At 36.7% G+C, this 13,970-nt stretch overlaps 1 protein-coding gene across 1 annotated transcript; it reads right to left on the minus strand.

Annotated features, from left to right (window-relative positions):
* Nucleotides 1–10,628: 10,628 nt before the first annotated feature.
* Nucleotides 10,629–13,070, minus strand: LOC130411855 (uncharacterized). The gene is made up of 2 exons (XM_056736833.1): nucleotides 12,934–13,070; nucleotides 10,629–11,597 (listed from the first exon to the last, which is right to left on the minus strand). Exons 1-2 carry the CDS (start codon nucleotides 12,977–12,979, stop codon nucleotides 10,972–10,974), a joined length of 672 nt encoding a protein of 223 aa, XP_056592811.1. The 5' UTR covers nucleotides 12,980–13,070; the 3' UTR covers nucleotides 10,629–10,971.
* Nucleotides 13,071–13,970: the final 900 nt, after the last annotated feature.

Consider the following 13,970-nt stretch of genomic DNA (forward strand, 5'->3'; position numbering starts at 1 on the left):
TCTTTGAGCTGCATCATCATCATCATTATCACCACCTGGAGATGAATCTGTCATATTTACTCTGATTACATTTATAAAAAAAATCTAGCAATATGTATTCAAGATAAGAAAATACATGTTTACAATATGAAGATATTATAAAAATTTAATCTAATTTACTTTTGTTTTTAGATTTCCACATGGTCCCTAAAACGAGAGAAAATCATCTCTCCGCAAAGTATTTTGTTCTTGGTCAGATCCATACGTCTCAGGTGTGAGTTTGATTTCAGAGCTGAAGCCTAAGAAACACAACCTTTATTTAAGACATCACAATCACACAATCTGCAGAGAACTATAACACACTCTTCATAGGTGCAGATAGGGAGATTTTCTTTGCACATAAATGTTTTTTGTGTCATGTGTTCATAGCCATGCAAAAAACCTGACTAAATGTTCGTGATTTAAAAAACTTGTTTTAAATATAACATCTGTGTCAATAGTTATGTGCAGAAAAATACAAAATATTCCAATATATTGACCAAGATGACATCGAGGGATACCTCTATACCTTTGAGGTCATCCCCACCCGGGAAACCTGGGACAAGACAGAATGGGCTCAGATCCTGGCTCCCTTCCTTACGGGGGGCACAATGGGCCTATTACTCCCTCCAACCCCCAGTCAGTGAGGATTATAAGGCCCTAAAAAGGGGAAATCCTCGCCCCGAGTCGGACTGTCTCCAATCACCACGGCACAACAGTTCCACGAGTAGGTATACCACGACGCTGTATCCATTAGGGCCCAATCCGCACAGTTGACACATTTTGACGCACCTCTGGCTGCTGACTGGAGAGCCGACCGCCACTCAGGTGATGATAGACCGTCTGCTGCATCCTAGCTGGCCGAGAGAGGGAGAGGACCCTGACAATGTCGACCAACGACACCACGGAATCCCCGGCCCGTCATGATGGCCAACGAGAGCGAGAGAGAGGGTGAGTGTCAGTCGTCTTCCTCTAATCTCTTTGCTGATTTGTTCCGCCAGGGAACATCGGGGGGATCATTTGGAAGAGAGCAGAGAGAGGATGAGCGGCTGCGGAACTGCTGAGGCCCAAGTGAGGTTTGTGGAAAACAAAACTCCAGAGTTTGAACTTGCCAGGTCCGATCTAGCAAGGACACAAGTCTGTTCTTTGCGTTCTTGGAATTGTGAAATGGTCCACTTTTCGTAAAAGGGATACCATTCCTTTTATTGGACAATTCTCCCGCAAGGTTGTCTGGATAATGCTGGATTTGGATAATTTTATCTGGAAATTATCTATCTTTTATAAATGTCTTTTATAAAACTAAACACGCTTCGAAGATACGACGTATGCAATACTACTGAATAGGTCTTCAAGATTATTAAGACATATGCGTGTAATACCTGATCTTTAAGGGATAGTTCACCCAAAAATGAAAATTCTGTCATTAACTTAACCTCATGTAGATTCATAAGTGTAAAAATTACTTTGTTCCAATGAACACAGAGAAAAAAGATTCGAAGAATGATAGCAATATTCAGTTATGGGACAACACTGACAATAGTACTTGGGAAAATGTTATTATAGTCAAAGGTGCTCCAGAACGGTTTGTTTTCCTTAACTCTTGATATCGAATTTTGTGTTCAACAGAACAACAAAGAAACAATATTCTTCTACGTTAATGGATGATGTTCCAGAACTGAAAATTGCTCACACATTTCCAAATAACTTTCTTCGTATTCAACTGAACAAAGTCATTTATACAGGTTTGAAACAACCTGAAGGGTGAGTAAACGATGAGAGAATTTTCATTTTTGGGTGAAGTATCCCTTTAACAACTATATGAACGAATAGCCATATATATATATAAATTGGACTGTTGTTTAAATTTTTGGCTTTTTCTTTATCATTCTATTTTCATACTCAAATTACACTGAGAAGAAAAAAAATATACATTTTAAATATAAATCTAGAAATGTGACGTACATTGATTAACCTCACATTTGGTTGCTCATTTGAAGTAATTTTGAATTAAACATTTCTGTGTAAAGAAGCACACACAAAAAAATGGAACCGAATTCGATGCGATCGGTTTTCCGTTTTTTTGTCTGAACATCCTGATGATGCAACCAGATAAGCAATAAAAAGTGGGCCAGTAGAAGAGGTTTAACTTATTTTTATCTTATTTTAAAAGCCAGCCTGTAGAACTCTGTAAAACCCATCAAGCAGTTTAATTAGATTTTAAAAAATAATAAAGCTGGAATAACATTAGGATTAGTGTGACCTGAGAGGCAATTTAATAAGAAGTACCAACTACGCCACCTCGGGACTTTCACCCCAAGATATTAAAACACCACGAACTTTAGGCACGCAAGTGCACAGTGACCCATAAGTTGAGACACAGGTATAAGTCAAACAATTACGAATTTATTAAAGCTCTAGGAGGTAAAATCCCATAAAATATTCTATATAACTTTAACGGTCAGAATAACATATTTAGAAAGCACAAATGGACACTCAACCAAACATGGTAATGACACACTCAAATGAGTTGTAGCATAATCAGTACATTCAAAATAGCAGTAAGTAAGTATTTGTAAGCACTGACAGTACATTTACATCTCAATTACACAATATATCAATATACAAGCAGGGCAGCAAGTAAATTGTCAGTTCTCTCATGGAGGAAATGTAGAAGGCTGAGGACAACCTCCAAAGAAGATTATTTGAAAAGGGAAGTCAAAACCACCAGCTCAAAAGCAGCCAACTCTAACCAAACCAAATACAGCACTCACAGGTGATCGTCACAGCAAACCAAATCACGCCCAAAGAGTGAAGAATAGGGCAATGCCATGTGATCAACTCCTCAAATAGTCCACAGCATAAAGTATATTATCTGCTACAAACCGGAAAGACCACTGTGGAGGTTATAACAAAGGGCTGTGTCTCTCCTACTGCATTCAGCCTCCATACGGAGATAGCCGTTTCATATAAACATCTCACTCTGCACTCCCCCTGGGTAGTTGGAAACACGACAGTAAAGACCCACACTACACAATTCCCACGGGTACCAGCATTCCCGACCCAGAATAGGGTCATGCCTCTAAACTGGAGCATGTGTTGTTCTCTTAAGGCCACTCTAATCCCAATCATAGGCCACCAGCCGGTCACTCCCAGGCCTAACCTGGAACAGACAGTTCACAGCACCTAGTGGGGCCTACCGGTAATGCATATCCCACTACAACCAGGAAGCAACAATAAACACCTCATTGACTTAGACTTCAGTTTAAGAGACTGATATCAGACTCTTTCAAGTCCCTCACGATTCAAGTTTTTGTGTGTAATTTAAATTATGATCTAAAGAGCTACACAAATGAAATACATTGTCAACGTTTTTATGTACGTAAGATCAATGTTCCTCTTTGTTTGTAGACATTCTGTTTCTTTGGTCAAATCCCAGAGACAGACAAATTGGAATAACTGCTATTAATCATATACAACAATAAATACAAATAAAAAATAAATGTTGAGATTTGTACATGTCGTACATCTGTCAGCTGTGACATTACTGTTGTGACTCAGTCATCATCAGAATAGAAAATCCTCTTCATATTCAGTATCACTATCAATATCAAAATTATAATATTCATCGTATTCATCATCACTTAAATCATAATCAATAGGTTCGTAGTCAGAATCACTCCAGTCATCATCAGCATCATCATGATTCCGGGTGCTAAAATAAAACACACAGATCACATTTGCCAAGAATCACAAAAACACAAAATATGGTAAGGTTCCAACTACATTAGTAATAAATAGTGTTGACACTGATTATGTTTTAATCCAAGTTAACATGTAGCATTTAACACAATTCCATGAAATATGATACATAACTTATGTTTTTGTTTTGCTGGTGGTTTTTTTTTTATGGTGAGGTTGTGGGTGAATATTTTTTTTTACTCGTTGATCCAGTGACTATTGAGAGGCGAAGTTTGCAGTTTTTCCAGTATTCACCATCATTTTTTTCAAAAATAAACATGTATCATAAAAATGTACCTCTGTTTACTCTGACTTCACTTAACTTGAAACTTATCAGGACTCGACTTGACTTGCTTAGGGTGAACCCTTGGCTTGACTTGACTTGCTTGATTTGTCTAAACTGTGACTTGATGGTTGAGACTTGCTTGGACTTGACCATATGTGACTTGTCCCCACCTCTGTTTTTTAGTGATGTGGTATCGCAAAATGTGCTTAATAGGTGAATGGAAACAAAATGTATTGCCTCAGAAAGTTAAGTAAGAGCCAGGGTGCTGGTTAAATATATTATTCATCACATACACTATTGATGACTTTGACAAAATCTTCATGGTGTCATGGTGAAGTATTGTGCATTCTATTGTGAGAGAATCCGCATACAGTTATGACATCTCAAACTGTTCTTGATATTGTGTTGACATGATGCAAATTAAATGAAATTCTCTCACCTCTGGTGATGTTTAAATGCACTTTAGTGATGATGAGAGATCCACACCAGTATATCCCAGAATGCTCTTCTCTCAGATGAATGATGTTTACAGTAAAGACTCCAGTAGATGTTTCATCACTTAAAGAGAATCCATCATCTCTGATTGACTGTTATGAAACTCCATCATTGACACACATTGAGACTGTATGTGCTTTACAGAAGACTTTCTGATATTCAGCGTGATGTTTGCACTTCATTGACATGTTGTCTCCTTCACGCTTATTCAAGAGAAGTTCTTTAAAGAAGAAATAATAAAGATTCACATTCAAACAAAGTCAGTTTTTATATTCATTATTAGTGAAAATGTATCTCATCCTGTTTGATGATAATAATGAGATGAGTGTAAAGATTAACTCAACTCAACTCAACTCAACTTTATTTATATAGCGCTTTTTACAATTTTCATTGTTACAAAGCAGCTGTACATGAGACACATTTAATACAAGTATGAATTCTAAAGCAGCCCCCCCGGCCAGGCAGATAGTGCAAAACAATATGCAAACGGTGGTGAGGAACCCAAAACTCCCATCGAGAGAAAAAAAACCTCAGGGGAACCCAGGCCCAACCAGGGGATTCCAGTTCCCCTCTGGCAAAAGCTGCTGCCTCTGCACAAGCTCAACAGTGCTTGCACAACAAGGCTTAGTAAAAATATACAAATTAAGGATTAAAGATTATCATTAACAATCTAATAGCATTTGAAATGTTGTAGGAAAAACAAAGTTGTCGCGTCCTTTATCCAGCTCTATCCTCTTAGCACTTGTCAGGTCACCGCTTTCCATTCTCAGCTCTGCCATCAGGTCTGGGCATGAACTGCATCCTGCGGTAACCTTGGAACAAAGAGACAAGACTGGCTGAGAGTAGAGTACTGTTCTGCACTCTTTGATGCAACAAGTGCATCATTTGTTGTTGGATGTGTTCCTGGTTCCGGTTGATCTAGATAATGCAGCCTAAATCCTCTGAGGATTAATATTATGGAGGTGTAGTGTATGCAAGATTAAAAAGATGAGTCTTTAGTCTAGATTTAAACTGACAGAGTGTGTCTGCCTCCCGGACCGTGCAGGGAAGAATATTCCAAAGTTTAGGAGCTAGATAAGAAAACGATCTACCACCTGCACTTGATTTTGAAATTCTAGGTATTACCAACTGACAGGACCCCTTAGAGCGTAATGTACGTGGAGGTCTGTAATACAATAGAAGTTCATTCAAATACTGCGGCGCTAGACCATGTAGGGCTTTATAGGTAATAAGCAAGATCTTAAAGTTAATGCGATGCTTTATAGGTAACCAGTGCAAGGTTGACAGAACCGGGGTTATATGCTCATACTTTTTTGTACGTGTAAGAACTCGAGCTGCTGCGTTTTGAACCAGTTGCAGTTTTTGTAATAGGCCCGCAGGGCAACCACCTAGAAGTGCATTACAGTAATCTAGTCTTGATGTCATGAATGCATGAATTAATTTCTCTGCATCTGAAAGTGACAGTATATGACGTAATTTAGATATATTCTTAAGATGGAAAAATGCAATTTTACAGGTGTTTGCGACATGGCTTTCAAATGAGAGAGTACTGTCGAATACAACGCCAAGATTCTTAGCTGATGACGAGGATTTTATGGAGCATCCGTCAATCGTTAAGCAGTATTCTTGGTTGTTACGCATAGCAGTTTTCGGTCCAGTAAGTAACACTTCTGTTTTGTCCGAGTTTAGTAGTAAAAAATTGTTACTCATCCACATTTTTAAGTCAACTATGCAATCCTTTATTCGATGAAACTGCTGGGTTTCATGAGGCATCGAGGAAATATAAAGTTGAGTATCATCCGCATAACAGTGAAAGCTAATTCCGTGTCGCTTTATTATATCTCCTAGAGGTAGCATGTATAATGCGAAGAGCAGGGGTCCCAAGACTGAGCCCTGTGGTACACCGTACTGGACTTGTGATTTGCGGGACACCTCATTGTTTATTGCTACAAATTGAAAACGGTCGGACAAATAAGACTTAAACCATTTCAATGCTATTCCGTTAATGCCAACGTAATTTTCGAGTCTATGTAGAAGTATGCTGTGGTCAATGGTGTCAAATGCAGCACTGAGGTCTAGCAGCACCAATAACGAAATACAGCCACGGTCAGACGCTAAAAGCAGATCATTTGTAACTCTGATCAAAGCAGTCTCTGTACTGTGACATGCTCGAAATCCAGACTGGAATTCATCATTAATGTCATTCCTTTGGAGGAAGGAGCATAATTGAGTTGAAACTACTTTTTCCAGAACTTTAGATATAAAAGGTAAATTCGATATAGGCCTGTAATTCCCTAGTTCTTTAGGGTCGAGTTTGGTTTTTTTTAAAAGAGGCCTTATAACAGCCACCTTAAATGCTTTAGGCACATGTCCTAATGTCAGAGATGAGTTAATAATACTAAGAAGAGGATCTATAATTTCTGGGAGCATTTCTTTCAGTAGTTTTGTAGGTATAGGGTCTAGCATGCATGTTGTTGATTTAGATGATCTAATGATTTTAGAGAGTTCATCGTGATCTACTGTAGAAAATAATTGCAATTTCTCCTTAGGGGTGCTGTAGTTAGTTTGTTCAGCGGATTTCACTACAGGTTGCATTGTTATAATTTTTTCTCTTATATCTTGGATTTTACTCGTGAAGTAGTTCATAAATTCATCACTGTTATGCTGATAATCAGAATCTGACGTCGATGACAACTTATTTTTTGTTAATTTAGCCATGGTGTTAAATAAGAACCTAGGGTTGTGATGGTTTTCCTCTATTAGTGTTGAAAAGTAGGCGGATCTAGACGTTTTTAATGCATTCCTGTAATTTCGAGTACTATCCTTCCATGCTATACGAAATACCTCTAAATTCGTTTTCTTAAAGTTGCGCTCCATTTTACGGGATGCCTTTTTTAGAGTCTGAGTGTGTTCATTATACCACGGTGTTGGGCTGCTATTTTTAATTTTCTTTAAACGCAGAGGAGCAACTATGTCTAATATTTCCGAGAAAGTAGAGTTAAAATTTCCAATAGTAGTGTCAAAATCGTCAACGTTATTACTCATGCTAGATATTTTAGACAATTCAGGCAGATTATCGAGAAACGCATCTTTGGTAGTTGAAGTGATCGTTCTACCATATTTGTAACAAGGAGTTTGATTTGCAGCCGTAGGCCATTGAAGCAAACATAATATCAGATGATGATCCGAAATATCTTCACTCTGCTGAACGATTTTAACATCGTCCACATTTATACCATAAGAAAGTATTAAATCTAAAGTATGATTACGAAGGTGAGTGGGTCCTGACACATGTTGACTAACGCCCATGGAGTTAAGAGTGTCTTTGAAAGCCAGTCCCAAGGCATCTGTATCATTGTCTACATGGATATTAAAGTCACCGACGACAAGGACTCTATCTGCGGCCAGTACTAGTTCTGATAAGAACCCACCAAAATCTTTAATAAAATCTGTGTGGTGCCCTGGAGGCCTATATAAAATAGCTAGAATAAATTTTAAAAATGTTTTGTCCTTAGTATTAGGTGTCGATACGTGAAGTACCATGACTTCAAAAGAATTGTATTTAAAACTAGACTTCTGAGAGGTAATAAAAGAATTCTTGTAAAGTGCAGCGACACCTCCCCCTCTACCTTTTAGACGAGGCTCGTGTTTATAGTAATAATCATGGGGAACGGATTCATTTAGAGTAATAAAATCATCTGGCTTTAGCCATGTTTCTGTCAAACAAAGCATGTCTATTTTATGATCGGTTATCAAATCGTTAACAAAAAGTGCTTTATTTGAGAGAGATCTAATATTAAGCAATCCGAGTCGTAACAGCTGATTATCTGTATTTTGTTCATGTTTGATTTGTTTAACGTTTATTAAATTACTTTCAAGAGGTTTACGCAATATCTTATGTTTGCTAATCCGGGGGACAGACACAGTCTCTATTTTATGTTGTTTGTAAGATTAATCACGTCTGTTTCTAATGTCACTGCACAGCAGTATTTCCCAGCATCCTCTGCTGTCAGTCTAGTGATGTTCACACTAAACACACTTGCTGAGTATTTTCAGCTGAGTTGGAGCTCTTCGACAGATACTTAGTCTTTGATGTATAGATGGGATCACGAGGACAGATGATCTGAGCAGATCCTCCGTCATCTCCAAACATTGGAGGCACTTCATAAACACAAACATCATGCATTTGTGACAAATGATAGAATATCTCAATGAAACAATGAGATGCTTCACCAGATCTTATTGAGAGTTTCTTCTCCTCACTCATAATGTGAAGATGAACAGCACTAAGAATATAGTAACTGTAAGAGGTTTTGTTAAGATAAACTCCTCATAAATAAACTCCTGTATCTTCAGATCTCAAATCCGTCATTCTCACACTCAATAGTTTATTTTGTGTGTCATCATGAATGTTAATTTTTCCCTTCTTTTTCTTTACATTCATAGGGGAAAACAACATTTCAATCATTTCATTTCCATTTTTAATAAGACCTTCTGATTGTTGCCGTTGATCCAGTGACTATTGACAGGTGAAGTTTGCAGTTTGTCCAGTATTCACCATCACTCACTGTGACGCCCCACAACATGAATCTGTCAGTCACATATGAAGACATTTCACAATCATCAGTAGTTTTGACATGATCAGCAGGTTCTTCACTCATCTTTATATTAACTCACCTTTCGTTAACTTCGGACTCGGATATCAATAGACCATTTACCATCAACTCCAATCCGGTATGTTCCAGAATCCTGTGTGTTCACATCTCTGATGAAGATCTTGAAACGTCCATTTTCATTGCAAAACATAAAGTGAATCTGTTCGCTTCAATCCATTTATATATTTTTATATTTTCCATTAGGACATTCCACTCATCTTTGTGCTTCTTATCTAAATATTGTTTATAGCCAGTGTGCCAAGGTTTCAGTGAATAGATAAAAATAGATAAAACATAATGACACAATCCACTGCTTCACAATTAGAAGTTAAGATGACATGAAGACTTTAAATGATTGATCTCAATATCATATATAATCTCAATATAATATATTTTTCTTATTAGAAAGTTCCAGCAGGTGAACATGAGCTCATTGTGTTGATGAGGATCATTATAGTGTGAAATGATCACGTGACACACTGTCAGAAGTTTGTATAATGACTCATAATAACCAGCAGGGGGAGTGAAATACACACACATGATGTTGATTTGAGTTGAAGTTTGTCATGATTTCTCTCAGTGTTTGAGTTCATGTACAGATGTAGTATATAAAATGCTCTTGGTATGTTTATCTGTAATTAAATTAAATACTGATGGTCTTTAAAAGCACGTCTACCACATGGAAAAAAATAGACTATAACCCTATATCAAAACTTTAATATCTAACAGTTACAGACTATTTAAAATGGCACGAGCGCCAACACACCATCTGGACAAAAACTGTGTATTTTGTATTTTCTCTTTTATGATACTAAATGTTTCGTGGGTCACTGCTATGCTGAGGAGTGAGTCTGTGTTTAAGTCAAGGTCAGGAAACGAGGAACTGATGTCATGCGGCATGTTGCTTAAACATCAAAGCACAAAACTCATCCATGACTTCCAGCATGCATTGCGTCTGTAAGCTTTTCGTTCGTTGGTAATTTTTCCATAAAACTACGGAATTTGTGCTGTTTTCTTTTCTGATATCAGCCATTTTGTGGGTCACCACTATTCTAGAGAGTGGAGTCTGTGTTTGACTCGAGGTCAGGCAATGAGGAGTTGATGTCATGCTTCATGTTGCAAGTCACTATGATGTTTTTAATAATGAATTGCTAAGAAATAAAATAAGTAAATGTAATGTTTTCACTTATGCATTGGGACCAAGTTTTCATTTTATACAAAGAAATGCTGTTAATATAAAAGACTCAAATGTGTTAACTTCATACACAGCTTGAAGTTTTGTGCCCTGAAGTTTGAAACTGCATAGCTATTTAGGGTCTCTTCCAGTTGTTTTTCCATAGCTGCCGGTATTTCGCCGTAAAAATTATGGAACATTTTTCACAGTGTGTGTGTGTGTGTGTGTGACCATTGAATCGTATGAATTTTAACTCATACTGGAATTTATTTCCACACTTGAATGGGAAAATAATTGACATTCTACACATGTGGTACTCTTAGCTTTTTTACCCATTTAACATTAAAATTAGAGATGCACTGAAATATCGGCCAATAATCGTATCGGTCAATAAAAGCAATTTTTCACCAACCAATAGTCATGGCCAATAATATCATGTCAATCAAAAGAGAACAGAAAAATGCAATGAATTTATGCTCTGTGTATAGAAAATGTAAAGAAACATCATTAGTTTAATAATTCAATATTTATCAAAACTGTTCAGAAAATAAGTGAAGTTGTATCTTATAAGTAAAATAAGAACAATATGATAAATATCTCTATTGCTACATCACAGAACATGACACTTCTGAACCCAGGACAGAAACACTGGTTTTTGGACCAATTGAGATTCCAGTTCCGAGGAATTTGGCCTCCACTCCACCCAAACCAATAGATGCACCTGTGTCGACTCCTAGCCCCAGCTTCACACCAACTGGACCGGCTCTGGCAGATACACTGGTGATTTCAGCTCGAGCCATCGCACTGACTCCAACCGAACCTAGGCTTGCTATAGCTGAGACTGAGGCGTTTGGACCGTTAGCTTCTGCATCAAATACACTGAATTCAGCACGAGCACGACCCACTCCTGCTTCTGCATAAACTCCAGCTTTGGAAAGTCTCTGCCCTGATTTGTTTTCAAAACCTTTTGTTGTAAATGTTCCACATCGAGCAAATGTGGATTCTGCACTGGCATGTCCTGCTCTGTCATATGTGTCGATGATGTTAAAGATGTCTATGATGTCGACATGAGCGGAAGCGACCTGTACAGTTGGTTTTTTTGTAACAGATTTTTTGGGTTTCCAAGTCTTACTCTTGAGTAATTTTTTATTGATATCAGTTGAAACCTCAAATTTTATTTTGGGTCCTTTTTTTCGTAGAGTTCTGGTGTAAAGTATGTCACAATCTTCATCTGCAGAGAACAGAAATGAGCTTTAGTGCAGTGCAGAAACAATAAAAACAACAAGATTAAAATGACATGATGTTGTCGTAACTTCAATTTAGCTCTGAAAGTTGATTAATCAAACTACGACTAGTCAAAAAAATATTATACAGATCAAAGGTTTAGTTCACTAGTTCTTGCAATATAAGTTCTTAAGTTACTAATTTACCTTAAAAAAGTAAGGGATCACCCCCTAAGAAATGTTTTGTTTGGAGAACGTTCTCAGAACATCCCTGTGGGTGTTGAATACATTCCCAGAAAGTTCTGATATGGTCATGATGTGGAGTTTTTTAAAGTGTGTGGGGACGTTATTTGGTGAACCTTCACAAATTTTGAATTACAACGAACCACCATTGCTGTGAACAGTGATTGCTTTAGTTGGATTCTTGACTCTGAATTTTCATTGTTTTAGTGCAATTCTCTCTGTAAATGCGTGCAATGTGTTCCTATAAGAACACATGTGTATTATCAAAATAAAAAAAAATGAAAATGTTTTACATGGCTACACTTGCTTTTATGCTATGTGCAAAAACAAGTTAAAATGTTCTAATTATAATGAGATTCATGATTAATGCAAATTGTCTTTTTTTTAAATAGAAAGTACTGCAACAAAAAAAAACCATTCACACACTCAACAGTTATCACACAAAATCCGACAATAGTGACAATCAACAAAAGCTTCATGCTGCAATACATGCTGGGTAACATCATAGACCAAAACTATGAGAAAATTTGAGTGATGATCTTTAAGCTTGTCAGTTTTATTTTTGTTTATTGTGTTGTTCTTTTTTGAAGTAACTTTCCATAAGTCATGAAATCAAGAATCTCAAAAATAATTAAAGTCATCTCTTTATATATTAAATGACACATTGTGAAAAAGCAAACATCTCTTTCTTTGCCAATGCACATTTGTTCTTACTGAAACGTCACGTCATGCATCAAAAAAGTAGAATTGACATAATGAAAGTCTGTAATAAACAGAAACATTTTATATTCATGATTTTGTTATACTTTTAAATAACAAAACAGAAACAATACTATCCAACAGTAAAAAATCATTAACAAGACAGATATTAGCTCTTTCCATCTCTGACTTTAGGAGAAGTATCTCCGTCTGCAATTTTTTTCAGCTTCAGTTGGATAAGCAAGATTTGTTCTTTACCCAGTTCAAATTTTACCCTATCAGTTTCCCATTTCAAAGCAACTAATAGCTGTCACCATCCTGGTTTATAGCTGAGGAACGTTATATGATGTATACAGGGGTGAGCATGTATTTCAAGTTCAAAATACTTAAAAATGCACTTACCATTGTTGTCATGTTCAGGGAAGTTCAACTGTCTGTTTTCAGTCATTATTGGAGAAAAAAACTTCTAAATTCTCAGCAGAGTATTAAGTTAAGTGATGTCTTGGTCTTCTAGCTTATGTTAAGCACTTAAATTTTTTGTATTAGGTGTCTGGAGTTCCTCCTTCTGGTCAAGACAAACCCCACAGTCATGTTGGGAAGTGGAAGTGGGTGGTAGAAGAAAAATCGTGAAGTGAGCAACTTCATTTTTGTAACATTTTAAAAATTAAAATATTTATATAAATTACATTTTATAAAAAAAAATTTTTTTAGTGGAAACCATACATGAACAAATATTTTATAGGAGTTTTAAATATATTTCGATGTATACATTTTCTGTACAGGATATTAATAGTTCTGATCAGTTGTTTCTGATAGTCGAGGAATTTATAATTGATCCTGTCAATGTTATGGCTTTCAAATGTAAGAATTGTGACAAGACAAATGCATCATTTTGTACTGGCAGACTTGGACATCGACATTCATAACACCAACATCTTTAATGGTGACAATCATCAAACTAATACAGATCAACTGCAATGCATGGAGGATTTATCTACTTTTTGGGAAACCTTGTTGAAAGACGTCTATGAGAGCTATTTCCCTTATTTGTGTATTTTTTGCAGACTTGTTGTTTCAGAGGAGCTTTACAAAGAATAGAGCCTTATTTACCCTCCAGCTATATGCTCACCATACACTGTAAAAAATGCCTGTGAAATTAACAGTGAAATTCCTGTTAAAAAAACCTGTTTTCAGAAAGCGTATTGTAAAAATACGGAAAACACTGTCAAATTTTCTGGGAAATGAAAAGTGAAATTCCATAGTTTTTACAAGTTTTTTTTCAACTCCACAAACACTATTATCACCTTCACTGACGGACACCACTGTCACTTTATTTCTGTTGCATGTCTACAAAAGTTCTTATTGAGAATTAACACAAGTTAACATGTTCATAGTTTTTGTTGAGTCACCATCATGTTGATAGTTTGCTGGCAACCAGC

Source organism: Triplophysa dalaica, chromosome 2 (genome assembly GCF_015846415.1).
Source record: "Triplophysa dalaica isolate WHDGS20190420 chromosome 2, ASM1584641v1, whole genome shotgun sequence".
In the NCBI taxonomy this organism is placed as follows: domain Eukaryota; kingdom Metazoa; phylum Chordata; class Actinopteri; order Cypriniformes; family Nemacheilidae; genus Triplophysa; species Triplophysa dalaica.